We start from the raw sequence: 27,101 nt of genomic DNA on the forward strand, positions 1-27,101 counted from the left end.
ATTTGGTATTACTCATATAACAGGAATTCCATACAATCCACAGGGACAAGGCATAGTTGAAAGAGCTCATCAAACTATTAAAACGTACTTACTAAAACAAAAAGAGGGAATTGGAAAGGGGTATATATCCCCCAAAGATAAACTTAAAATAACACTTTTTACTCTAAACTTTTTAAATTTGGATTCATCAGGACTTAGTGCTGCGGAAAGGCATATGTATCCAAAAAATGTGCATAAGCCTAAAGTTCTTTGGAAAGATATTCTAACAGGACAGTGGAAAGGTCCAGACCCAGTGATTGTCTGGAGTCGGGGCTCTGTTTGTGTGTTTCCACAGGGAGAACAGCAGCCGATTTGGATTCCAGAAAGACTAACCAAAACGATTTCTACAGATCAAAAAGAAGATAATTTGACTCAAATCCATAACAGCTGATATCCAGAACTCCAGCTTGGCCATTCTTACATCTGCGACTGTGATTAACCAGGATGCTTTTTTCAATATCTATTTTATTATTGCATTTTTCCCACATCATAAGGTTCTATTTTTATTTTTTGAGCTCATACAAACCTAGGTTAATGTTTTTCTGATCAGTTTTATTTTTTGACTGTGGAGTTTTTAAACATTGCAATGGAGATTTCACCTAGGTAAAGCTACAAGGCCTTTATTATTATCTTATGTGTTGTACGTTTGTTTGCACATTTGTGTTTTGTGTTATATGTCTGTGTGTGCGTATGTCCATATTTCATATATGAGGAGCGCTCATGAGAAAATGGATCCAAATTATTATTTTTTTTTATTCACGTGATTTAAATGGCTTAATTTAAATTAGGTAAACAGCTGTTAAGGATTCTTTTTAAGGTGGTTAACAGATCTGCTTGTTTACTAATTTAAATCAGGTAAACAGCTGTTAAGGATTGTTTTTTAAGTAGGTTAACAGATCTGTTTGTTTACTTTCACCTTTCCTTTTCATTATATTTAATAATTCTTTTCAGGATAATGTCTTTTTAGCATCATTGCCAGAATTCCTATCTTCATCCCAATGAATATAACTCAACAAGTATGCTCAATCAAGGAGTCAACTTACTTTGGGAGGAAACGGACTTTGGGAGGAGACGGACAGATTGATAGATTCCTCCCCTTTGAACTGCTTACAGAACTTGCCTGGACTATGTAACTACGTTTAGTGCAGCAAATTGTGGTAATGCTGGCATATCTTTGCTGATGGTGTCACCAGTGATCTTTGCTGATGGTGTCACCAATGATGCAATTTTTCCAAAGGAACTGTCAATTGGCTTGGTGTCGTGGCATTTCTGTATCCTCCTCCCTTCTGCTAGTGATGGTCTAAATTTGGGGGCCAATGGCTATATGCTGGACCGGCAGTCAGTGACGGGTATGATCCAATTGCAATGGTATCAACCTAAGACAGGAGGCTGACGCCTAAAGGTCAGTTACCTAAAGGTCAGTTTTCCCATGACGGGTAAGAACCATATGTTGAATTGGACAACCTACCAGGCGCGGTCCTTAAGCCACATTAACCTCACTCCCCCACTGGCACCAAGGCCAAATTTGGGGGCCAACAGAGGTGAGGCAAAGAACCTCACCCCCCCACTGGTGCATAGACCTATCCACAAGTATGGCTGTATGCTGGACCGGTAGTCAGTGACGGGTATGATCCAGTTGCAATGGTATCAACCTAAGACAGGAGGCTGACGCCTAAAGGTCAGTTACCTAAAGGTCAGTTTTCCAATGACGGGTAAGAGCCATATGTTGAACTGGACAACCTACCAGGCACGGTCCTTAAGCCACATTACTTGTTGTTTAATTAATCAGAAGGGGGGAGATGCTGGGAGCCATCAGCCAAGTAGGTATGACAAATTCCTTGCCAGCTTACTCCCATGCTGTCTAGTGGAAGGACTTCTGAAAGGTGACCTTGCTCAAGGACCAGGGCAGGATCCGTGTTTAGGGTGTTCCCCCTTTAGAATAGGGCAGTTTAGCATAATAGGAGAGTAGGGTGTTTCCCCTTTAGAATAGGGCAGTTTAGCATAATAGGAGAGTAGGGTGTTTCCCCTTTAGAATAGGGCAGTTTAGTATAATAGGAGATTAGGGTGTTCCTCTTTTGGAATAGGGCGTATCCTGCTGCTGAGTTCCTCTTGAGTGCTTAGGGTCAAACAGTATATTTTGGGAGACAGAAGCCCATGCGGAGTGGATTTGGGAGAGAGTGGATTAGGGCAGAGTGGAGATTTGGGAAGAGACCGTGGATTCCCCCAGAGCGTGTTTGTAGACGGCCGGTGTGAGTTCGGGAATAAAGAATTGCTGTTTGAATCTACAAGGCTGTGTGGAGACTCGTGATTTGTGCCCAGCCGAGAGACTGCGGCAACCCAGCAATAAAAGCGAATAAAATTATGACATTTGCAGGTAAATGGATAGAGTTAGAGAATATCGTGCTAAGCAAAGTAAGCCAATCCCCCCCCAAAACAAAGGCCGAATGTTTTTGTTTTTTTTTTTCCTGATAAGTGGATACTAATCCATAATGGGGATGGGGGGGATGGGATGAGTTGAGGAAAATTTGGATGGGGCAAAAGGGAGGGGGGAGGGGGCATGGTGGTAGTAAAGATGGTGAAATAAGGCAGACATCATTACCCTAGATACATGTATGATTGCATGAATGGTGTGACCCTACTTTGGGTACAACCAGAGAAGTAAAAAACTGTGCTCCATTTGTGTGTAGTGAATCAAAGAGCATTATGCTGTCATGTATAACTGTTTAGAACAAATAGATAAATTAATTTTTTTTTTAAAAGAAGATTGGTAGTAGCTTTTGCAAGGAAGGAAATGTAAAAGGACTGCTCATCTCTAGCTTGGTTGGTTAGGGTCTTAATGACAAGCTGCAGAATCCAACTCTGGCTGTCTTGCACATGCAGGGACTTTAATGGAATGCTATGGGAATCAGGGAACCAGGCCGAAAATAGTCAAGGAACACGGGAAAGCAGGCCAGTAGGAGTCCTACACTGTGGTATAGTCCACATATCATCAGAGATGAGGCCGTGAACACGATCCTCCAGCCATCCCCTTACTTTCCTAACATTCCCTAAAGATGTCAAGCCCAGGAAGAGCCCCCATCCTTGACTGCATCATGGTAGAGAGGCAAGATCTAGTTACTTGGGCTTCTGTGGAAAGACTTCCACACCACAGGAGATTCTCCTAAAGGGAAGGTTAGTTTGTATGTTAGGCAGTGCCTTCGAGAGCATATGTCCCCAACTTTCAAGGAAAAGCTTATCTAAAATAGGTAAAATTAAAAATAAAAAAAATAAAACAGGGGATAGAACATGTTCTCTCCTCTTTTTTTTTTTTTTTTTTGGCACTGGGGATTGAACCCAAGGGCACTCAACCATTGAGCCACATTCCCATCCTTTTTTATTCTTTATTTAGAGACAGAGTCTCACTAAGTTGCTTAGGGCCTCACTAAGTTGCTGAGGCTGGCTTTGAACTCACAATCCTCCTGCCTCAGCCCCCAGAGCCGCTGGGATTACTGGCATGCACCACTGCATCCAGTTAGAACATGTTCTTATATATATATTTTTTTTATTAGTTGCCCAAAACATTACAATGACCTTGACATATCATACGTTTGATTCTTATATTTTATCTTATCTGTCTTCCTCTGGCAATAACCACCATCCAATTAAAGGGGAAGAAAAAAGAATCTTGACTATGATCTAGTTCAAACAAAGTCTTTCTTTTACAGATACAACGAGGTTCTGGATAATCATGGGTTGCCCAAAACTCCAATAGAAATAGCACCATGACTTGAACCCATGTCTTCTAAGCCCATAAGCAATGTGTTCTCCAGTGGGTTGCACTGCTCCTGTCTGTTATTCACTGCCTGGTAGCCATGTTAGTGGTAAAAACACGGAGCATTGGTGCTCACTCACTTAAATAGAGCTTTCTGTCCACATGGTTCTGTCCTAAGTTCTGGAGGAGTAAGGAGACCCCAACTTATTATTTGCCAACTCCACAGTCTTAAATTGCTTAATCTCTCTGAACTTTTGTTTCTTTACCTATTTTTTTCTTTACCCGTTGCAAGCTTGAAATAGACTTATCTTTCCTACCTCATGTCATTGTTTTACAAAATAATTATAATAATACCTAAGGCATACCTTTTGCATAACAGAAAAAAAACATCCATGTATAAAAATACTTTTAAAATACCCTTTAGCCACTCACAATAATTAAAACCTGACTCACACACTTACCCCATATCCAATAGATAGTGCTGCAATTCCTGTCTTCATTTTGTAGGTTGCTACACTGAGGATACTAATTGATTCACTGGAAAAGTGGGTATTTAGGAAGAGAGTCAGAAGAATGAAGATCTCCAGGCCCCAAGTTCCCTGAGTCAGAAAATACTATTGATATTAACATCCCTATTTGATATTAACAGCAGCTTATATTGTGGGCTGATTTTGTATCAGGAGCCAGAGTCTTCTAATTCTTACACTACCCAAAGAAGTTTAATTTCCCTGTTGTGCAGATGGACCCCGAAGCCCAGATATACTGTATATCTTTGCCCCCAGCCATCCCGCTGGTGAGGGAACTGGGATTTAAACTACAGCTTACTTCCTCCAACCTCATTTTCTGATGTTCCCCTGAACATTCTAACCACCCCCTTCTCCAAAGCTGTAATGCTATATTTAAAAATAAAGGAAATTACAGCTGGGTTATGTTGTTTTAAAACCGAGATAATACTATCATTTATTGAGCAGTGTGTGTGCTAACACCTTACTGGTATTATCTCTTTTAACTTGCACAATATACTCAGCAATCTAAGGCCTAGAAAAATTAAGGAAGTTGCATATGATCATGCAGATAGTGACTTGCAAAGCCAGGAGGATGCAAACCCACTTGTGACTCTGAAGCTCATAACCTGCATTGCTAGCCGGCCTGATTCTGCAAAGTCTGAAGTTGGAACAAATTAATTGCTGAGTTTCAATTGACCAAACTCCTCTTACAGAAGCATTTCTGATTCTAAATGTCTGAACCTGAACGTCTCAACCCTCTCATGATTAGTGGAATCCATCCATTGGAAAGGGAGGAGAATTGAGTTTTCAGATTTGCTACATCTGGCAGATTCATCTCCCCTACCACTTTCTTATGCACTCTTTATCCAAGCTTTGATGTGACTGAAATTTTCAGAGTCATTTAACCTCATTAAAAAAATTCCTCACTGGAGATCATATTAAACAAAATAAGGCAGACTCAAAAGGATAAGAATCCTATGTTTTTCCTCATACAGAATCTAGGAAAGAAAAAGAAAAAAGATGTAACAGGTACACCATTAAGGAAACAGAAGGAGACCAGGGAGAGGGGAGGAAAGGGTGAGGGAAGGTAAATGGGGTGGGATAGATATGATCAAAGTGTTATTTGCGTGTGTAAATATGACACAATAAAACCCATTATTCTATATAATTAAAATGCACTAATGAAATTTTTATTTTTTTGGATATTTAATTTTTAAATTTTTTTATGATTGAAATTTTTCCTCCCTCCCAGAGAAAAACAATGGATAGTGGTCATCTCAATGCTCCTGGCCACAGTGAGGAGTTGGGCCCCTCAGATTTTTGCCACTTGGATTGTCCAAGACCAGCCACAGCAGTATGAATTTAGTCTAAAATTGTGGGATCTCAGGCTCTGCCCCTGACTGGCTGAATCAGAACCTTCACTGTAACAAGATTCCCTGGTGAGTCGAGTGCAAATTGAAGTTGGACAAGCACTCTCCAAATCCCAGTTGGGTCAGGCAAGAAGCAAATTGTCCCAGAATACTTCTACTCTTTAGACGTAATAACCCCATTACTGAGTATTCAATGTGAACAAGCATTTCATGTTAATTGTGTCTTCTTATTGCTAGAGTCAGTCAGGATAACTATCTTTAATCCTCTTTTTCAGTTGAGACGACTGAGCCTCAGAGAGGTTAAGTAAGTGTTGTAATGACAAAGTCAATAAATGGAGGTTCCTGAATTTGGACACAGGTCCATCTTCTGACTAAGCTGTATAACTTCCCAATGTTCTTGCTGATTTTTGAAGCATTATTTTTGACAAGGTATGTTTTATGATTTAGATATGAGGTGTCCCCCAAAACTCATGTGTGAGACAATATAAGAAGGTTTAGAGGTGAAATGATTGGGTTATGAGAGATTTAACCTAATCAGTGCATTAATCCTCTGGTAGGGATTAATTGGGTGGTAACTGTAGGCAGGTAGGGTGTGACTGAAGTAGATGGGTCATTGGGATGTGCCTGTCAGGTACATATTTGTCCTTGGTGAAAGAAGTCTCTCTCTGCTTCCTAGTGCCATGTTGACAGCTGCTTTCTTCTGCCACACCCTCATACCATGATGTCTTGCCTCACCTTGGATTCGGAGCAAAGGAGTTGGCCACCTGTGAGCCCCAAATAAACTTACTCTCCTCTAAAATTGTTCTTGTCAGGTCTTTTGGTCACAGTGGCAAAAATATGACTAAGCCAGTGTGTTCTGGGGTCATAAAAAGAACAGAATTTTGCTCATTTTCTGGACTGAACTTCTCTGACTATACATTTCAGGTACCGGATTTAATCAATAATCCTGCATCTACCTGGTGAATTAAAGAACTGTAATAAATAATACAGAAATCAGTAGATAATCTTAAGGGTTATATAAATAATCATAATTGTGATTATTATTAATAATATATTAACTTATTATATTAATTATTTTATATTAATATAATTAAGTATGTCAATAATATGGCACTAATAATATAATAATTATTATTAATAATATTATTATGCAATAATCACAATTATTATTATTATTTTACATAGAAGAGGTCTTCAGGAACACTGATGAATATCCATTGGGTTTTAATCCTTCCAATTCCCTGAAGCTAAATATGGCCTTTGGAAAAGCCCTGTGACTTCTGGACCCACCAGTAGATGGCAGTGTTTCTTTGGACACCACAGCAGTTGCACAGTTTTTTCCTACCCCATCTTCATCACAAGAGCTCTTGGGTCTGAAGAGGAAGTGGCCTGGGCTTTCTTCTACATTCTCTCTTAGTTGAAACAATCTTCTCAGGTGAATAGCTTCAAAGGTGTTAGTGACCTCCCAAAGCAATTTCTTTTTTTTTTTTTGGAGGTGGGATGGAGATAGAACCCAAACCTGTGTATGGTAAGCATGTGCTCTATCACTGAGTTATATCCCCAGCCCCCAAAGCAGTTTTTCCTCTCTTCTTTTTTTTTTCCTCTCCCTACTCTTTCTCCCCACCCCCACACTCACTTTTTTTTATTAATGCATATTCATGACACAGAATAATGGATTTCACCGTGGCATATTCATTCATGCGCATAACATGCTTTGATCATATCCACCCTCCCCCATCATTCTTCTTCCACCCACTTTTTCTTCTCTAATAGTCTCCCTTCTACTTTCATGTTATCTTCCCCTCCCCCCCCCCCCAGTCTACGTATGAAAGAAAATACAGTATGTGTCTCTCTGAGGAACCGTTTACACTGTTGGTGGGAAGGTAACTTAGTAAAGCTGCTATGGAAACTAGTGTGGAGGGTCCTCAGGAACTACCATGTGATTCAGCTGTACTACTCCTCAGTACATACGAGAAGGAATTAAAACAGCCATAACTGTTTACTCATGTTTATTGAGAAACAATTAACATTGGTTAAATTATGGAATCAGCCTCAGTGTCTGTCAATGGTGGAATGGATAAAGCAAGTGTGGTATACATACACAATGGAGTATTATTCAGTCATAAAGAAGAACAAAATTATGTCATTTGCAGGAAGATGGATGGAACTAGAGATTATCACATCAAATGAAATAAACCACTCTCACATCTTTATTGAAAAGATGATTTTCTCTGATGAATATATTTCTGTGCAGATGTTGAAAAAAAAAAGATATGTGAGAACAATAAAGCCAGCTTTTGTCAGGACCCCTGGCTGATAAATCAGATAGACCCCACCTTTCAGTGAGTTAGCAATCCTGCGATGCTAAATGCCAAGCCACAAGAATTATCCTTTGAAAAGAGAAGGTCAGCAATCAGGACAAACAGCATGCTTTGAGGAACATCAGAGGTAGCTGAGTATGATTGTAACTTTCTACCAAGGCTTTATTTATTTTTCAAATAATATTTTGTATGCAAATATTTTCTGGGCCCTGTTTCAGAGCTTCATTAAATAAATAAGAAAACTGAATAAGCAATCAGGTTAACTGAAGACTAGAATTTAAGTTGGAATGCATTTGATGTTAGATGCTGGTGTTTGATTTGTGGCTTTGACACACTCCTGCTAGCACTGGATGTGCTAATAATAATTAGACTCTTCCCAGCTGAGTGCCTTCTTGTATTCTTTCCAGAATGATTCTGCTACTTGAAAAAAAAAAAAAGAAACTTTGCTTTAGATTAACCACATGAAATCATTTGACAGGTATTTGAAGAGACTTACTTACAGATATCTGAAGAAACTTGCTTTCCTGACAAGGGAGGTTATTATAGCTTCTAGTGAGGGAAAAAATCCTGAGAGGGATTAAATAAAAGAAACACTTTCTGAATCATTAGATGCTAGACAGGTTAAAATACCAGAAAAATACACTGTAGCACTCAATTTGGCACTAGGTAATGACTTAATGGTTCTCCAGATTTCTAATATTCTATGTGGAACATTTAAACCCTATGGAGGCCTGATTAGCAAACAGTTTTACTTCACTTTGCAAAAAGAGGAAGCAATCAGTTTTGGGTTGGAAAATTCAGAAGTGCTTTAGGATTATTCACAATGCCTATTTTATAATTTGGCAATTATGTAGATTGATGCTAAGAGTCATTATGTTCAAGAAGTTTGAAAATTGAGTAGTTTTAGTGTTTCTGAGAACCTAATGTATTTATAAGCTAGATTTTTTTTTTTTTTTAGTTTAGTATTTTATATTGGTTGAGAGCACATATTCTGGAACTGGATTTACAGCTTCACAATTTACTAGCTGGGCGACCTTTTCAATATTCCTTAACTTCTATCAACCTCAGCTTTCTCAACTGTAAAATAAGGGTTTTTTTTTTTTTTTTTTGGTGGTGGTGGTGGTGGTAAAATGGAGATTTTAATGCTTGGTTTATAGGATGATTGTGAGATATCCATCGTGTAACTGGGAAAACATCTTTCCTCTCTCCCCACATTTCCCACCCCAAGGGCTGGTTTTAGATATGTAGAGGGAAGTTGGCCTTCCTAGATTTGATTTATTTATTCAGGCGTCATCTATAATGTACATACTGTATACCAGGCAGTATTTGGTGAATGCTGAAGATACACCAATGAACAGGCAAAGAAGGCTCCTGAGCTCATGTGACTTCCATTCTAAAAGGGGCCCCAGAAAGTCATCAAGTAAGCAAACAAGTAAGTATATAATGATGGAGAGTAATGTGTGTGTTGGAGGAAAACAAATAAGTGTTTAGGAGGGAAATAAGGTAGATGAAAGGGGAGAAAAAGTGAAAAAGATCAAGGGAAGTCAGTTGGAGGAAGTGACATTAAAAGAAAATAATAATTTCAGAACTTTAGCGAGATCTTTGGTAAAATTAGAGAAGGCTCTGAGAAGATGAATGGATACACAGGATTTCTGTTCTCAAATGCAGACAGAGCCGAAGCACAGTCTGAAAAATGAGAGGATGAAAAAGGAACAATGTCCTATCTGACAGTGTCATATTTTCCCCTCGATGGCGGATTGGAGGAATATTAACAGATCATGCTTCATTTAAGTAAATATTCTTCTTTAATAAGAATCATTGTTTCTAGTGACAAACAGGTGACTGTGGATGTTCTTTAGAGAGGGCACTGTAGAACGCAGCCAACTGACTGTCTCCTCAGTATGTCCCTCTGCATTTGCTCAGAACCACTGTTACCTCTGGGCCGTTTGCACCAGTGATGGATCATGGTGGGTTTACTAGACTAGGACCATTTGCCTCAGGCACGATTCCTCTAAAGAACAACTTTAGCTCAAACCACCTCCCCGAGCTGCCTTGTTCTGGTCAATGATTTTCTTGGAGAAGCACTGTAAGAAGAGCCTCTAATCCATTCTTCCCCCTACCCTTCACAGATGGCAAACTTGCACTGGGTTCTAAAGGCTCTCCCTGGCTATAGTTTCCCTTGCCCCCTTTATCTGCCCCAAACATTGCATCTAATAAGCGTTTTGTCCATCTAACGCTGTCTTGGCTTCTTCTTTTTAGAAGATCCAAACAGACACAGTTGGGACCAGGAGTGGTCAGAGAAAACAGCTGGTAAGACGAGTTCCATAGGCCAAGGCTGATGGTAGGCAAGGCAGACACAGAGCTGGGCTTGGTTATAAGTGTGAAGATGAGGCCATGTGGCATCCCTTAGCTATCAGATGCCAGGGAGCCACCATGACGATAAAGACTGCAAGGATGAAAGGGCCTTCTAGGGGCTTGACTCACAGGACATTGTGGAGATGGGTCGTAGAACCTGGCTTCTTTCAGGGCAAAATAATACAGAATTAATCAACAATGGGCCTTCCTAACTTCAACAACCAGCGGAAAGAAAGAACGGAGGAGCAGGAGGCAGGTGGCAGTCACCCCGTAAAAAAGTTTTGATCCCTTGCTCGGTTTTCTTAAGTCAACTTTCAGATCTAGACACGTTGACTGAAGAGATATCTGGTAGCTTAAGAGAAAGAACCCTTCAAATGCTGCAATAGCAACTTCTGTAACATGTCCCAAGTCCTTCAAAGGGACAGGGGCCTGCAGCCATTTATTGGAGTAACTGCACACTGGGGAATGAGGGCATGCCTAGACCTTCTGAGGACTTTTAAACACATGGTCACAACTGACAATGGTATCAGAGATCCAAAGGAGCACCAAACTCTGTGTTAAATTGGAGGATTATGGGGACCAGGAAATAGTCTGGAAAAAAGTCTAGTTCTCAGTGGGCCCACTCGTCCTTTTTCTAGTCCCTGAGTGTACTGTTGAAAGTTTAGGTGCCTCCACATTGAGACAGACATTGGCCTATGAGGTAAGAGTTACCATAGTAGGAAAGACCAAACAGAAGTCTGTGAATCTTTCTCCCTTCATCCTTCATCCAGGACAATAAATCACGATATCACATCCCAGGGAGATAGCAAAAATAAACGCCACCTCTAAAAAAAAAAAAAAAAAAGAATGAGGGTATGGGTGGTTCTGTCATATCTATTTAATCCATGAGTCTCTGAGCCTTGCAGAAACTGGCTAGATCCAGCAAGCATGAGTAGAGATTACTGCACATTCAGCCAAGTAGTAGCCCCAATTTCAGCTGCTGTGCCTGACATGGCAGTATTGTTAGAGCAGACTAATAGTGCCTCAGGTAAAGGATACGATCCATTAATTTAGCAAATGTGGTTTGTATTTTTATTTGACTCTATTCGTCTCAGAGCAATCTGTATTCCCATAAAATAGACAGAAACATTAGTTTACAGTTTTGCTTCAGCCTTCTTCTGTTCACTCTCCCTTCTCAGTTATAATGTAATCCAAAGAGATCTAGACATCCCACTGAGCATCCCATTGATCCACTCCATCAAGGCCACTATGCTGATTGAGCAGGACAGGGAAGTGAAGTTTAGTGTACCACTGATAACAGACATGTGCTCCAGAGGGTCAGATAAAGGTCCTGGGAAGAGTCAAAGACCTGCCCCTTCAATAAAGTATTAGAGACCCAGTAGTCAGGGGTATGCCTGAAACTCCCTCTAAAGTGAAAAAAGATGCTGTAGCTGCATTTCTTTTCTTCAGAGAACAGCACACCACTGGCTAGATCCCTTTGGGCTATGGGAGCAACATATTCCACATATAAGTCTCCCTCCCCAGTTCACATCTGTGGTCATCTGGTCAGAGGTGCCATACAACCAACTGAAAGAGAAATAACTTTAGCTTGGTTTACAGATAGGTTGGCTCAATTTGTGGGTCTAAGTTGAAAATTCCTGTGGCCCCATTGCTGCCATATTCGCAAATGATCTTAAAAGATGGTGGAGATGGTTGGGGAGATATCCCAGTGACAGGAAGCATGAATAAACCTGGCATTGAGGGAGAAGTAGCCCCAAAGAAACTATATAGGATGTCAGGGATGAGAGCAACAGAATGTCTGGCTAGTCAAGGACCTAGAAATAAATTCACTGGGCTATTGGACATAAAGAGGGCTGGGAAGGAGGCATGTGGATGGACACATGAGAGATGCATAAAATATGAAGACTTATCACATGTTAATGCCCACCAGAAAGCATCCCACCACAGAAGAGGTGCTGAACAACCAAGTGCTCAAAATGATGCAGTTATTGGACATTAGCCAGCCATGACTATGGACCACCCTGGAACTACAATAGGCATGTAAAAGGAGCGGCCATAGTAGCAGACTAGAGACTATTCATGGGCCCAACAACATAGCTCATTTCCCAGAGGAAATTAGTCTAGTACTGCTGACTGATTAGGAAATTCCAGAGTCATGTTATAGTTTGGGTGGGGGTGGGGTGGGGTCCTCTTCACTTTATACATGACCGGAGACCCAAAATGCTCTATATCTTCTGACTGGATGTGGTTCATCACCTTCTCCAGCTGTAGTCCAAAGACAGTAGTCAGAACACAAGTTACAACACATTTTTAGACCACCCCAAAAAACCAAATTTTGAAATGTGATTGTGTGGCTGGTAGGCTCGAATTTCATGAACTCAAGCTTTGTTTGTAAAGGTCTATTAAAAAGCAGGTCCATAACCAGATTATACGTATGCAGAACTGCTTTGGAATAAGTCATGTTGTAGTTTGCCTAATCATTTTTGTTGCTGACTTTAGCCAAATCTATAAAATCTATCCACGTGGGATTATAAAGAGAATTTTATGGTCAAGCCAAGAAATGCCATTACCCCTGGTTCTGAAAGCCAAGCATAGGCCTGAGCATGTCGAATTCTTGAATAGAACAGACGGGAACTGCGTGGGTGACATATTCTGCTTCCACTTTGCTCTGTCAGTTTGAAGAAGAAGAAAAAAGAAAACCAAACTCAAACAGTAACTCATAGGCTTGAAAGGTAACAACACACAACCGGCAGAAAGATTTGCTGATGCTCCTGGCAATTGGAACAAAAACTGCCTGTTTCTTTCAGATCCCACAGGGAGAAACATTTTGAAATGAAATTTGCCTGGAGCAGATTGTATTGTTTCATAGGCAGTTCATCCTATCTACCACCTGGGGACAGCTTCAACCCATCCGTTTCTTTTCTCTCACAGTAAACCAAGTTATGATGGATGAATCACAGAGGGAAAGAGAATTTATTTGGAGGTGGTGGGGAGAATGTTCAATTATCTGACTATACTCCCAACCCTGCACGTGTTCCATGACATAACTGCAGCTTATAGTACCTGTATTTAATTGGAATTGTATTGTGCACAGGTTAAAGAGTCAATGAACAGGAAAAGAAAGACTTTAAAAATTGTCAAACATAAGGCCTAAAGTTAACTTTAGACTATATATACTTATATAATGTTAAGTTTGTTCATAGTGAACAATTATATATGAAATTTGTGTATTTAAAAATCTTTAGAGGGGCTGGGGATGTGGCTCAAGCGGTAGCGCGCTCGCCTGACATGCGTGCGGCCCGGGTTCGATCCTCAGCACCACATACAAACAAAGATGTTGTGTCCGCCGATAACTAAAAAATAAATATTAAAAATTCTCACTCTCTCCCTCTCTCACTCTCTCTTAAAAAAAAAAAAATCTTTAGAAAATGAGAAAGGGACATTAAACCTACCCAGTCGTTATTTCTTTTCTCCAAGGAGGCACATACTGCTTCAAGTTTAAGATGAAAGTGGCCAGAAAGAGAACATTGGGTCCATAGTACAGAAAGCCATTGGAAAAAACCTGGTATATAATGATGCCATTTTTTAGTTAAAAAGCCCATAGTAAAATAATTTTTCAATTAATACTTATTAGAACAATCCTTACTCATAAATAAAATTTTCCTGCTTGTGCTGATTTTGGCATACTCTGTGAAGTTCTCTTTCTGTTTATTCTGTACCAATCTACATCACTATATTTTACAACAAGAGACCACTGTATATCAAGACATTTTCCTACCTCGATGTTCTACTTCTTGTCTTATCAAGGAGTGTCTCATCTTCTCTTGGCCCTTTGCTTTTTCTTCATACATAGCTTCTCTGTAAATAGTTTTGAATTTTTGAAATAATCAGTGGTATCATTTACAATTTATGGCCTGTTAATCTTCCCTATTTATTTTCTAGTCTTTTAATTATTTTTTCCTGTAGGGGGGGGGATAGCAAGTTTCCTCGTTCCAGTTGTTTCTATGTATACACTTGGTTTCTTATAGTTACCTGTCATCAAGTTTAAAAGGTCTTTGTATTTTTATATACAACTAGATGTTGAATTTTATAGAATTTTTTTCTGTACCTATCAAATTGATCATAGGGTCTTCTCTTCAATCTATTAAAATGTTAAATTCTTTTCATCGCTTTGAATATTTAAAAATGTTGAATTTCTGAGCTATGTCAAATTTATCTATGATTTTGATATATTTATAATGCATACAGACATTTAAAAAACGTTTTGCTAGCTTTGTGTAGCGGCAAGGAAAATACATCAGTAACATCCTGTGCTTCAGGGGGCATAATTAACTGACAGCGCCCCCTGCTGCCTCTCTGGATTTGCTACAACATTTGGGTCAAGACACATTTCCTCTGGACTGTACATGGGTGAAAATGGTAGTGACCCATTCCTTCTGGGCCTTGAGACTCCTCTAATGTGAGACTGACTTGAGGATCCCTCGTTGGCTTGGTTAAAACATATTCTGCACTGCAGTCTGAGGCTACTCCAGTTGCTCCATCTTTCCCTGTATCCTTTCTCGGTGTCAGGCCTGCATCACAGCCTGAAGGCTTGCCTATCTACTGATATTCCTTCCAATTTATCCTTCTAAACAAATCACTTCTGCATCTGGTCCCAACTTATGTTTTTTCAAAGAACCTGGGTCAACACAATTTGGTTGGCTGATGTGTCTTGAGGATAATTGTATCTGTCTCCATGAATAAAGTTGACGTACAGTGTTTATCAGCTTTGATGTCTTTGTCTAGTTTTGGAATTAAGGTTATGTTAACGTTTGTGTCCCTTCCAAAGTTCACATTGAAACATGAAGTATTGGGACTGATGGTGTGGCTGTTAGGAGGCGACTGAGTCATGAGAGCTCTATTCTCATGAAAGAGATTAAGTGCCCTTATGAAAGGGCTTGCCAGCAATTCATCCCTTTCCACCCCTTCTACCCTTCCATCATTTGAGGACACAGCATTCATCTCCTTCATAGGATGCTGTGAAAATGCAGCACCTTGGAAGCCGAGACCAGGCCCTCACCAGATACCAAACCTGTTGCATCCTTGATCTTGGACTCTCAGTCTCCAAGAACTGTAAGAAATAAATGTTTGTTCTTGGTAAATTAACCATTCTCGGGTATTTTCTTGTAGTATCACCAATGACTAAGTCAACTATCTTCATATAATGAATTAGAAGATGTTCCCTCATTTTTATGATCTGAAAGTGTTTATGATTTGAATTTTGCAAATTAAATGTTTGGCAGAACTCAACTGTTAGACCATCTGTTGTTGTTTTTGTTTTTTTCAAAAAAGACTATCAGCTGCAAGCCCCTGGATCTCAGACTTTCTGATCTCTAGAACTATAAGAAACTAAACTCCTGTTGTTTAAAGCACCCTATGAGCTCTATTTTGTTATGGAAGCATGAGCAGAACAATTCAGACCCTTCATTTAGTCGAGGTTGGGGTCGGGCAGGTTGGAGAGATAGCATTCTCTTGGACAAACTGTTTGCTTTTCTTGCTTCCTTTAGGAAGCCCATGAGGGCTCAGTCTGTTTGAGCTGTTCTAACAAAATGCCTATATTTGGTGTATTAGGAGTAACAGAAACCTACTTCTCATGATTCAGGAGGTTGCAAAGTCTATGACCATGGTACCAACAAATTCCACCTTGGGTGAGGGCCCAAGTCCTAGTCCATACATGGCGCTTTCATGCCATGTCCTGCTGGTGGAAGGACCAGATAAACTTTGCCAGGCCTCTTTGATACGGCATTGATTTCACTGGTGAGAGCTCTGCCCTCTTGACCTCGTCACCTCAGAGGCCCCACCTCTGAATAGCATCCAATGGGACTTTGGTTCCACCATATGCATTCTGGGAGGACACAAGCATTCAGACCATAGCTGGAATAGAAGCTGGTGTCCCTCCCCTTCTTCCTCTGCTCTTTACTCCCTTAATCTCATAGTCTTAGAAAAGAGATTTTGTTTTCTGAGTGGCTTTGTTAGAAGTCTGGTTGTGGAAAGGTAGATTACTAATGTATATTTCAGGGTAAAATCAGACATTTGTTTCATTCACCAGCAGTCTCTTCCATTTGTCATGGCTGTGAGAAAACTGAGCTGGACCTCATAGTCACATCATTTCCAGGATTTAACAGTCCCCTGGGTAACTTTCTACAGAAATATCCTTTATGTATTAATTTCCTTCTCTCCACCCTCTACATTTTTCTGTTATCTCCTTTAATCTTGGAATAATGTTATATATAAAAGAACCCAGCACTAATCTCTGCTTCACCCTAGGTGGTGAGAACATGGTTTCTTTTTATGAGTTTTTCAAAGTGGAAGATAAGGAAAATGCTAACAGTATAATTAAAGACAAAAATAAAAGAAGACTTAATGAGATTTTAATTCCTATGACATGGGCTCCTGTGAGGCTTTTCATTAAGGTCTAATTTCTGACAGTCACAGATAAGAGAGGCCAGCTCATGTTTTCCATTTCTGGGATGTAATTTTTGAAAGAGCTATAAGGGATTTTGAAGGATGGTAACCCTAGTAGTCTCGAAGGGTATGGGCCGAACTCCTTGTCATGAATTCTCTCTTCCCTTAAAACAAAACAAAACAAAAATTTGACTTACTTCTTAATTCCTTTTAAATACTAAAAGGTCATTTGTGTGAAGAAAACCAACATGAATCTGAGGCTTTCTGGGATGATATTCATATAAACCAAACAAAGTGAGAAAGGAAATAGGGTCAGGATGCTGAGGGGAGAATGTGGTGAGCATGGCTAAAGGACTGAGACTAAAACCAAAAATCAAATAGAAAAGGTTTCTTGATCCATTTTGTTCCATTATCTCAGATGTAGTACACTTATAAAAATTCACATATAGTATATGATATAATTGTATAATATAAAATGAGAATTTAATTATTAAATATATTGACATTAATATAATAAGCATATTAATTATATAATTAATCATATATATATAAGCTCTTGATTATGACTTCCAATTTATTTTAACGCACCTGTGTCAACTGCATTAAAATATTTGCAGAATTGAGAACTTGGGATTTAACGGGTTAAGGGCTTAAATATCTGCCAGTTTACAGTGGTGAAGCAGATTATACAATGGCAGTTGTTGGAATAGGGGTCAAGCACAGTCAAGAAATCCCAAGATAAATAGAATAGCCTTCCTACTAGATTATTCTAAGGATAGGATGACAGGGGTAACCTATTGTCTGAACTGGTACATTTGTGAGTCTGAAAGGGCAGTTCTAATAATTGTGCTGACACAACAGGTGTGAACTATGACTGCCCCAGGCAAGTTGGGATGCAAACTCACCCTAGCTAGGAGTTACTTCAGTGGCCAATCAATTCTTTACTTCTGCTGTGCCTGTCGTCACAAAATAGTAAAAATCACAGTTAACATAGCTGCCTATAGGCAAGACTTCCCGTGAACTATTACTATTCCCCCTTAGCAACTTCAGACAGGGATACAGCAAGCACAGAAAAAATTACAACATATGTCTACTGTATTATTTCTGGAGGAGAGGGGATAATAATAATACAGATACAGGAAATGGTGGTTTAGAGAAGTCCAGGAATGTACCCAAAGGAGTTTCACTCCAAAACACACACTGTCAACCATTATAACAACTCTCTTGCCTCTGGGTAATACCTTCCTTCTTCTACTTATTTAAATTCTATGCACTTTCCTAAGGTCTGCCCCATGGAAGGTCTATAGGAAGTTTTATATGACTATACTACTTATTCTCATTGCTCCCGGTTTTAAAACCTCATTACACTTACAGTTAGCACAGTTTGGCCATGTGATGCAGATGTAATAATCTCATCTCCCCAGTTAAAAGGCAGGGATTTTCATTTTGTGTCTGATACCATTCTCCAAACACAAAGGTCATTAAAAATATCTATTAACTCTGAAGGTGCCAACTTGAATGACAGATCAGCTAGTTAAAAGGGCAGGCCTGAGGGAAGGATTCTATTTTAAAACTTTAAATCTATAGATGTAAATACAAGTTTACATGTTATTTATGGTCGTACATTCACCAAAGCACACCACTTTTCATAATTTGAAACTTGGTAAACTTGTCCCATTTCTCTACATCCTGCAAGTGGAAAATGCATTTCTTGCAACTTTGGTCATTGCTTAATGATTCCAATCCCATAGTGGAATTTGTACTAATCTTGTGCTGCACATACAGAAAAAGAAGTTTGCATTTTTTAACTTTATGAAGTCTCTGGACTTGAAATTACATATGAACATGGATCCAGCTGAACTCACTTTATAAAGAGGTCTATTATTTTGCACATTTCATTTCTTACACAGATTCCCAACTACTTATAGCTGGGTATTACTCTGATAAACTCATCAGAAATTGAAAACATCATTAAGTTGAAAATGCATTTAATAAACTTAACCTACAAACAAGCTCAGCAACACAGTGTAGTGAAATGTCTCTTGTTTTGTATGGTGGACTAGGAGCTGTGGCTCACTCCATATAAGAGTACTCTACCATGTATCACTAGCCTAGTAAAAGACCAGGAAGTACAAGTTCTACTGAATGCATAGGGATTTTAGATCATTATGAAGTAATGGTTCTACATTGAACCATTCTAAGTGGGGGTTTATCTGTATAGTATCTAATTGTAAATTTTTTCTTTGATGTACAGGATTGAACCCAGGGCCTCATGCATGTTAAGTATGTATCCTACCAATGAACACTGCCAGCCTAAATTTAAAAGATAATAGTAACAACTGAAAAGAAGGGAACTCTATCTAAAATAACCAAATTAAAAATTATACTTCAAACATAAAGAAATAGAATTTACTAACTTAATACCTAAATATTATTTTAGTGGCAAATTAATAAATAGAATCAAAGAGAGAATTGTTCTAATATTATACAGTAAATAACACAGTAGAAAAGTTTTTCTAAAGATTTATTGAAGCAGAAACAAGTTGGTCAGATACTTGCTGGAAAAAAGCAGTTTTAATGGTATTCAAAAATACTTTTTAAAAAGTATTCTAGCACAAGACTTCTTCATAAACTAGATTATGTTGTAAACTTTTTTCTAAATCTTTTAGGAGTGTCGGTTGTTAAGATCTAGAGCTTAATCCTATTCCAAATCTATCTTGCGCTCCTGAAAAAACTGCAGAAAGGCACTTGAAAGCTGTTTCTTTAAGATATGGATTTCTTTTTTTATTCTTGCTGGTAATATACTGCTGCACTGAGTGTGTACAGCTTTTATTCAAGGTCATCATGATGCTGAGAAGTTTCGTTGATAACCTGTTAAAAATAAATAAAACTCAAATCAAATATAATACTACATGCAAAAGTTTAAATTATCCCATAAATCACAGCAAAGAAAAATCTTACTAAACATATATAATTTATTGTGCCATTTGGAAGGTCGCACTGATTCTACATGGTAAGAATTGCAGCCTAGAGGGACTGATACATGTACAAAATGCCTGTCATCTATAGGCAAAGTAACTATCCATGGAATTTATGACATACAAAAAGAAAACTTTTCAAAAACCTGTGTTTTTGAAGGATGCCATAAAAACTCTATGCAGCAAAGCTTAAAAGCAATAAGGGCATATTAAAATGAATGGCAAGTACATTTTAAATTTATGTGTAAGGGAAGATTTCATGATTACACTAAAGCACAACCATTTATTTCCTGGTACAGAGAGGTCACAAGAAACCAACTGATCTGTAGGCACATTCTTATATTAAATGAAGAGGTTTAAAAGTGTTTAGGCAACAGTCAGTAAGACAGGGCCATATGTCCAAGATCAAAACAATCCTGATATTGAGGTAATCTGGTGAAGTAGTGTAGGAAGTAACTTAAGGAAGTTTTATTTCCATTTCAAATTAAGAACCACAACAGTTTTCTAATTCTGGAATGAAGGAAGAGAATTACTATACAATCTCATCCTGGAGCCAAATAATTTCTAGGCCATGTGTATTGCTTGAATAAGCAGTTTATTCTTGTAGCAGGCATGAAAGGAAGAAATGGGAACTTCTCAAATTAGCTAGATGTTTCTGATATATAGGTTTATTGACTTGAAGGGGGATTGATACCCATCTGAAATTACTCCATTTTATTTATTTTCTTTTAATTTGTTATTGTTTGTTTTAATTATTTTTCTATTTTAAAGATACCAACCTGTCCATCTCTAGTTTCAACTGTCTTAATCAGAAGTGTCCTTTTTGAGTGGGTGTCAACCAGAGGGAGCGAATCCAGATTAGTTTCTAAATAAATAATATAAAAAATGAACAAAAATAAAACTTTTTAAAAATGTAACTCATTTTACTCAAAGAATTGATTTTTTTGCAACTGTTTGAAAAAAAAGTGCTATTCCAAAATAATTCTATGACATACATATTATCTGTTTGAAAACCAAGTACCTAATACCTCCTTGCCCTCATGAATGAGTTGACACATTAGAGTGTACTCCATTAGGAAGGAGAAAAATTAAGTTTACATTTAATTTGAAGCATAACATTCAAGAGAGTACTTGGATTTGAAAATTATGCATGTTTTCTGTCTGACATTTTGGCATTTTTCAGGTATCATAAAAAATGAGGGCTTTACTGTAAACAGAATGGTTATAACCCGTTGAAAGTTTTCACAAAAGGAAATAAAATGCTTACCCCTCAGGTTCAGGGAGGAAAAGTTGGGAAGAGGCAGAGAAATCCTTTAAAAAGATAAAAGAAAAACAGTAAAATTGTTGTAAAATAACTCTGATAACAAGGAATAAATTTACATAATCTTCATTTTCATCCAATAAAAATTACTCTTGTAATTCACATTAGACATGTATCTCATAACTATTTAACTGTGGTTGGTCTCATTAGTACATTTAAATTTTTATTCCAAGCATGTCCTCACAGAGATATAAGCTAGAGACATTACAGAGGGGAAATAGTGTGGACTTTGACAAACTATGGATTTTAATCCCAGTTCTGCTATTATTAGCTCTGTCTGTGGCAGGTTACTCTCTCTGAACCTGAAGTTCCTCATCTATAAAGAGTAGAAAGGAGTTACCTTGAAGAAATGTTCAAAAGATAAAAAGAGGGGCAGAGTGCCTTGGAACTCCATCTACTAATTCACACATAAGAGTCTGTGTTCTCTACCTGCTCTCCTCGCCTTCCAGCAGCTTCCTGTAGGTGGCAATCTCAATGTCAAGAGCCATCTTAACATTGAGCAGGTCTTGGTATTCACGAAGGTGACGAGCCATTTCTTCCTTCATGTTCTGAATCTCATCCTGCAGGCGGCCAATAGTGTCTTGGTAATTAGCAGCTTCCACGGCGAAGTTCTCTTCCATTTCACGCATCTGGCGTTCCAGGGATTCATTCTGCAGGAGGTGAGAAGTGCTTTCGATGTTACTTCCTGGAAACACCTAGCTATTCCCAGAACCAATTATAGACAGTATACAATGGTCCATTAGTGGCAAAGGGTGCCCACTCTAATTTTGAATGGAGAATGTGAGCAGCAAGCTCCTCTTACTACAAACAACCACAGATATAAGCTAAAACCTCCAAAAACTCCATCTAGTGCTTTGTGCGTCTGTCCAGAGAACTCGTTTTCTTTGGACAAATATATAAATTTTCTTCACTTGAAATTTTGTTCAGGTGTCACTATTAGCTTGGTCAACAAAATGTATCCAAGCTCATAATTTCCTCCTTTTACCATGGTGTGGTACTCACAGTTCCTTTCAGTGCGTCCACTTCGCAGGTGAGAGACTGCACCTGTCTCCGGTACTCATTTGACTCCTGCTTTGCCTGGCGCAGAGCATCATTGTTCCGGTTAGCAGCCTCAGAGAGGTCAGCAAACTGTTGGGAAGAAATCAGAAAATGGATATTGTCCACATTCTAGTCTTTTCACTCTTAGGGAAATAAATCATAATTCTGACGCAGTGTTTTCTGAACTATGTCTAGCTTATGTTTTGAAGTTAGAGAAAGAACATTAGAATGCTGACTTTAGTTTTCAAACAGAATTCATTCTATTGAACTCATTTAAATATGGTGGTATTGGGGATTTCTCTGAAGTACTGTGAAAGATTAGTGAAAACAGAGTCTGCTATTCTAAAGGGGGCACAGTGCATGGTGGGGAGGCTGTAGCAAAAGATTTAAGTTAAAGCCAGCTTTTGAGCCAAGCTAAAAAAATTAGTTAGAAATTACAGACAGGTGTAGGGTTTTCAGAAATAAACGCTTTTCTTTTGTTCTACCACACTGACTCACTGCATACCTTGGACTTGTACCATTCTTCTGCCTCCTGAAGGTTCTTGGCCGCCACACTCTCATACTGCTGACGTACATCACGCAGGGCAGCCGTGAGGTCAGGCTTGGAGACATCCACATCGATCTGGACATGCTGTTCCTGAATCTGAGCCTGCAGCTCCTGGATTTCCTGAGGGAAAGGACCGACAGAAGGTCAGTCATGTTGACAGGGAGCAGCTTTCCCCTCATTCATTCACTGACAGCTATTTCACTGACCTCATCATGTAGTTTCTTCAAAAAGGCAATCTCTTCTTGCAAGGATTCCACTTTTCGTTCAAGGTCAAGACGTGCCAGAGATGCATTGTCCACATCCTATTTTGAAGAGAGAAAAGACAGGATATAGAGGATGCAAACGTCTATGCTTTATCTCATTTATTCATTTTTAAGTTAACCACATGAACCTAGTCTCCTTACTATAGAAAAGACGTTGACAGATTTTATGACCCTTGAGTAAGTTTATAAATCACATTGTGCTACACTATGCTATGTTCTCTTTTCCTATTTATAAATTTGAACTGGGACTCAATTGTTTGTACTCAAAGTAACTAACAGACAGACTTAAAAATAAATAAATGTATACTAATATGGTAATGCATGCTCAATTATTATTGAATCCACATTTTTATCAGTAGTGTTTTATTATTTTTTTAAATCTAGAAAATCAATGCTGCAGAGTTTTTATGATTTAATTCCATGGAATAACATGATGATCAGAGTGAGCAAATTACATTTCACAATTTCATGTAACATGAGTGAGTACATGTAAAACAGAAATTTGTGCTTCAAAAGTTTAAGCATATATCTAAGTTCATTTTCTCTCTCTCCCTTTCTCTCTTTCTCTTTGTGCAAATCTTCTGATATTTATCCTTGGGATCCAGAGCAATTATTTCATTATCTGGCATCCAGGTTACAAGGCTAGATTTATATCAAGTAGCAATTCAATCCTCCAATTCGGATATGCACAGGCAAAGGTGCAGCCAGGCAAATAAGGAAAAGAACTATATTTGTTTTGTATTTTCTAATGAATTTTTCTCCTGAAACTTCCCTGACTCATCCTATATGGATGTGTCTATCTTCTTCACTTGTACCATGTCAATTCAGTTACTTAGCCAGTTTCACAAAGACTGGTCAAAATTTTGCACAGAACAAAACTACAGAGAGACTTCATGCCGATCTTGTTCTTCTTTGTTTTCACTATTTATGAAGTCTACATTCCAAACCAGAATGTGTGATCTTGCAAATAAGATTTTATTTCCCCTTCAGGGAATGTTTAATATCCCTTATCTTGTAATAACTGTATTTGGATTATAGTTTATAGCCTTATAGTATTAAAATATTGAGACACTTATCATCTTCATGGAAAATTTTTAAAAAATGGAGTAGGAAAAATTCATTTGGACTTTCTAAAAGAGATATAAAAGATACTTTCCTAACCTCTTTTTAGATCTTCAAAGTGACATTCTATTTCATGGAAGAGAATGAAGCATTTATTTAATCCCAAAACAGGGAATCTTTCATATTGTATTGTTTTATATTAACTCATAACTCTACAGAAAACATTATAGGGACAATGGTCATAAATGCTCCAGGACTAAAATAAGCCACACATAGCTGTGTTTCACTTGGTTTGGCAAATGTGTTTCAGATTAAAAATGTTATCCTAGACTATTTATCTGAAAGAGTTTTGCAGCAAATCCCATTAAGTGCTCCCAAGAACAAAACTATGCTGGGAATCTCCCTGGTTTGGGATTCCAATTTTAACTCCATCTAATTTTGGAGCAAAAATAAAAAGCTTTTCATAAAATTCCATTATTCATTCTTGGGTTTATTTTTGTCCATGGAGAGAATACAAAAGCATATAAGGACCCAATAAAGAAAGGCTTCTCAAAATGTGAGAAGTGACTGTAGCTTTAAGAACTTTACATATCACAAAGTTTACCAATCTGGGCCAGATATTAGATAACGGATGTTAGCAAATACTTGTGTCCAATTAAAACTATGCTTGCATCATTACATATTCAATAAGAATGTAGCCTGTTGCAAAGCTGCTCTGGGAACACAAAGACTCCTATTATTTCTGTCCAGAGCCACCACATTTGCTAGAATGTGTATCTACATTCCATAGTGAAGCCCATAGAAACCATTAATACCCTTCAGCCACAGGGACAGATGGCTTCTTTTCACCCTTATTAGATCACAAAATAGTTGTGCATAGTGATACTTCCATCTAACTTTAATGCCACAATAGGACTTGGAGAGAAGAAAAGAAACTTATTGGCTTAATTCCAGTTAAACTAAGTTTCTTATCCTCCAATAATTTTTACATTTTAAACTCCAGGGCTTTAAACTGTGTGTGTGTGTGTGTGTGTGTGTGTGTTTGGTGATCTTGTAAAAGTGAGCCAACTTAGCTTAAGTAAACCACAAACTAAATCAAACTGTATGTGTTTGAAACCAGAATGCCAATGTGTTACAAAAATGAAAGGGAAAAAATATTTCTTTGCCAATAAAAATCTTGAAACAAAGCAAAAAGATAAAATCCTTTCTTTATGTCCTAAGAAACGGCTTGTGTTCACAAAAGTTGCCATCTTTGGTCTCTCCACCACTAGGAGACTTTACATAAAGAAGTGAAGTTTTGCACTTTCTGGATTTTAATGAAGTAACTTAGAATTGCCTGTGGTTTTGTTGGGTGGGGCCCAGTGGCTGCAAGTGGGATGAGAGTCTACAAACCTGTCTGAAAGATTGCAGGGTGCTCTCGGCTTCCTCTCTCTGAAGCATCTCCTCCTGCAATCTGAAACAGTTGCACATTAACCAAAGGGGAACTGGGAAACCGCCAGGGGCGGGGCGGCCACACCCAAACACCACGTCGCATTGCCTTGAGACAAGAGCTGCTGCGCCATCTCCACCCTCACCAGAGACTGAAGCTTTTAGAACTCCTGCCCTCTGCAGGTTTTAGCCGGACCTGGGGGTACCAGACTAAGACAAAATGCTCGCTGCAAAAACCCCCGCTCCCACCGCCCCTGAAAAGCCTCTTCCATCCCTTTGTCTTGCTTCCTTCAGAACTATCCTCTCCTCCCTCCTTCCTTCTGGCAACTGGCAACCCGCCAGGAGAACCAGGAAACTTTCTGAAAGTTTGGGGGAATCTCTCTCATCTGTCCAATGGCCTTCAACAACTGATAACGTGGTAGTTTGGTAGTTTGAAGAAATCTGTAACAAGAACCTGAGCGTTCTTGGGCAATGAGTGGGGGGAGAAGGGAAATGCTAACTGCGAGGTCTAGGTTCAGGGCGGGGCTGCGCCACTGCAACCACAGCCTCACTCCCCTAGGTTCGCCTGAGAGCCCAGCCCCGGCCTTTTCCCCAAGGGCGTGGCAGCCACTCTCCGGGGTCCTGTTCCCCTCTCCCTCCTTTCCCGTGCCCCGCGTGGGCGCCGTGGGCGCCGTCTTACTTCTCTCGGAGCCGCATGATGTCCTCGGCCAGATTGTCGCGCTCCACTTCGACGCGGGCCTTGTCATTGGTGAGCTGGTCCACCTGCCGGCGCAGCTCCCGCATCTCCTCCTCATAGAGGTCCCCAAGACGCGACTTGCCCTGGCCCTTGAGCTGTTCGAGCTCGGCCAGCAGGATCTTGTTCTGCTGCTCCAGGAAACGCACCTTGTCGATATAGTTGGCGAAGCGGTCATTTAGCTCCTGCAGCTCTACTTTCTCGTTGGTGCGGGTATTCTTGAACTCGGTGTTGATGGCATCGGCCAGTGAGAAGTCCACCGAGTCCTGCAGCAGCCGCACCCCGGGCACGCTGCTCCGCAGGCGCACGGCCGAGGAGCGCGAGACATAGGCACCGCCTGGGGACGAGGCATAGAGGCTTCGGCTGGTGCTGGGGCGCAACGCGCTACCCAGGCTATAGGTGCGGGTGGACGTGGTCACGTAGCTCCGACTGGAGCTCGGCCGGCTCGCTGTGCCCGGGCCGCCGAACATCCTGCGGTAGGAGGACGAGGACACAGACCTGGAGGACATGGTCACGGAGGGAAGCGGTGGTCTGGGCGGCTGCGGCGGTGCGGACAGTCTCTAGGAAGAGAGGCTAGCGAGAGCGCGGTGGGTGTGGGCGGTGGGAGCGCTGCTGCGTCTCTAGCACGGGGACCCGGAGCAAGAGTGGCAGAGGACGGGACCCCGCCAAGGGCGCTGTTTTTATAACCCTGCTAGGAAAGAGGGTCCCCTCCCACTGCCATCCTAGCCGCGGAGCGCGCCAGCCAATGGGGACCCGGCGAGAAACCGGGAGGGTGGGCGGAAGGTTGGGGCGGGGGCTCCCTCGAGGTTTCTTCCTTGGCCGGCCGCCCTGTTCTGGGCACAGTCCCGTTACTTCTTGGGCTGGCCTGGGACTCTCAGGGGCTTTCCTGATGATGTCCGGAACTCTGCTCACCCACTGGGTGCTGAAAAACGAGGGGTGGCGTGG

The 27,101-nt window shown here is 39.8% G+C and overlaps 1 protein-coding gene across 1 annotated transcript; it reads right to left on the reverse strand.

Moving 5' to 3' along the window:
* Nucleotides 1–19,293: 19,293 nt before the first annotated feature.
* Vim (vimentin) lies at nucleotides 19,294–26,811 on the reverse strand. The gene is made up of 9 exons (XM_076872972.1): nucleotides 26,103–26,811; nucleotides 25,388–25,448; nucleotides 22,877–22,972; nucleotides 22,629–22,790; nucleotides 22,088–22,213; nucleotides 21,515–21,735; nucleotides 21,032–21,075; nucleotides 20,544–20,629; nucleotides 19,294–19,657 (listed from the first exon to the last, which is right to left on the reverse strand). The coding sequence occupies exons 1-9, from the start codon at nucleotides 26,663–26,665 to the stop codon at nucleotides 19,616–19,618; spliced, it is 1,401 nt and encodes a 466-aa protein (XP_076729087.1). The 5' UTR covers nucleotides 26,666–26,811; the 3' UTR covers nucleotides 19,294–19,615.
* Between the last annotated feature and the right edge of the window lie 290 nt (nucleotides 26,812–27,101).

Source organism: Callospermophilus lateralis, chromosome 13, assembly GCF_048772815.1.
Source record: "Callospermophilus lateralis isolate mCalLat2 chromosome 13, mCalLat2.hap1, whole genome shotgun sequence".
Classification (NCBI taxonomy): domain Eukaryota; kingdom Metazoa; phylum Chordata; class Mammalia; order Rodentia; family Sciuridae; genus Callospermophilus; species Callospermophilus lateralis.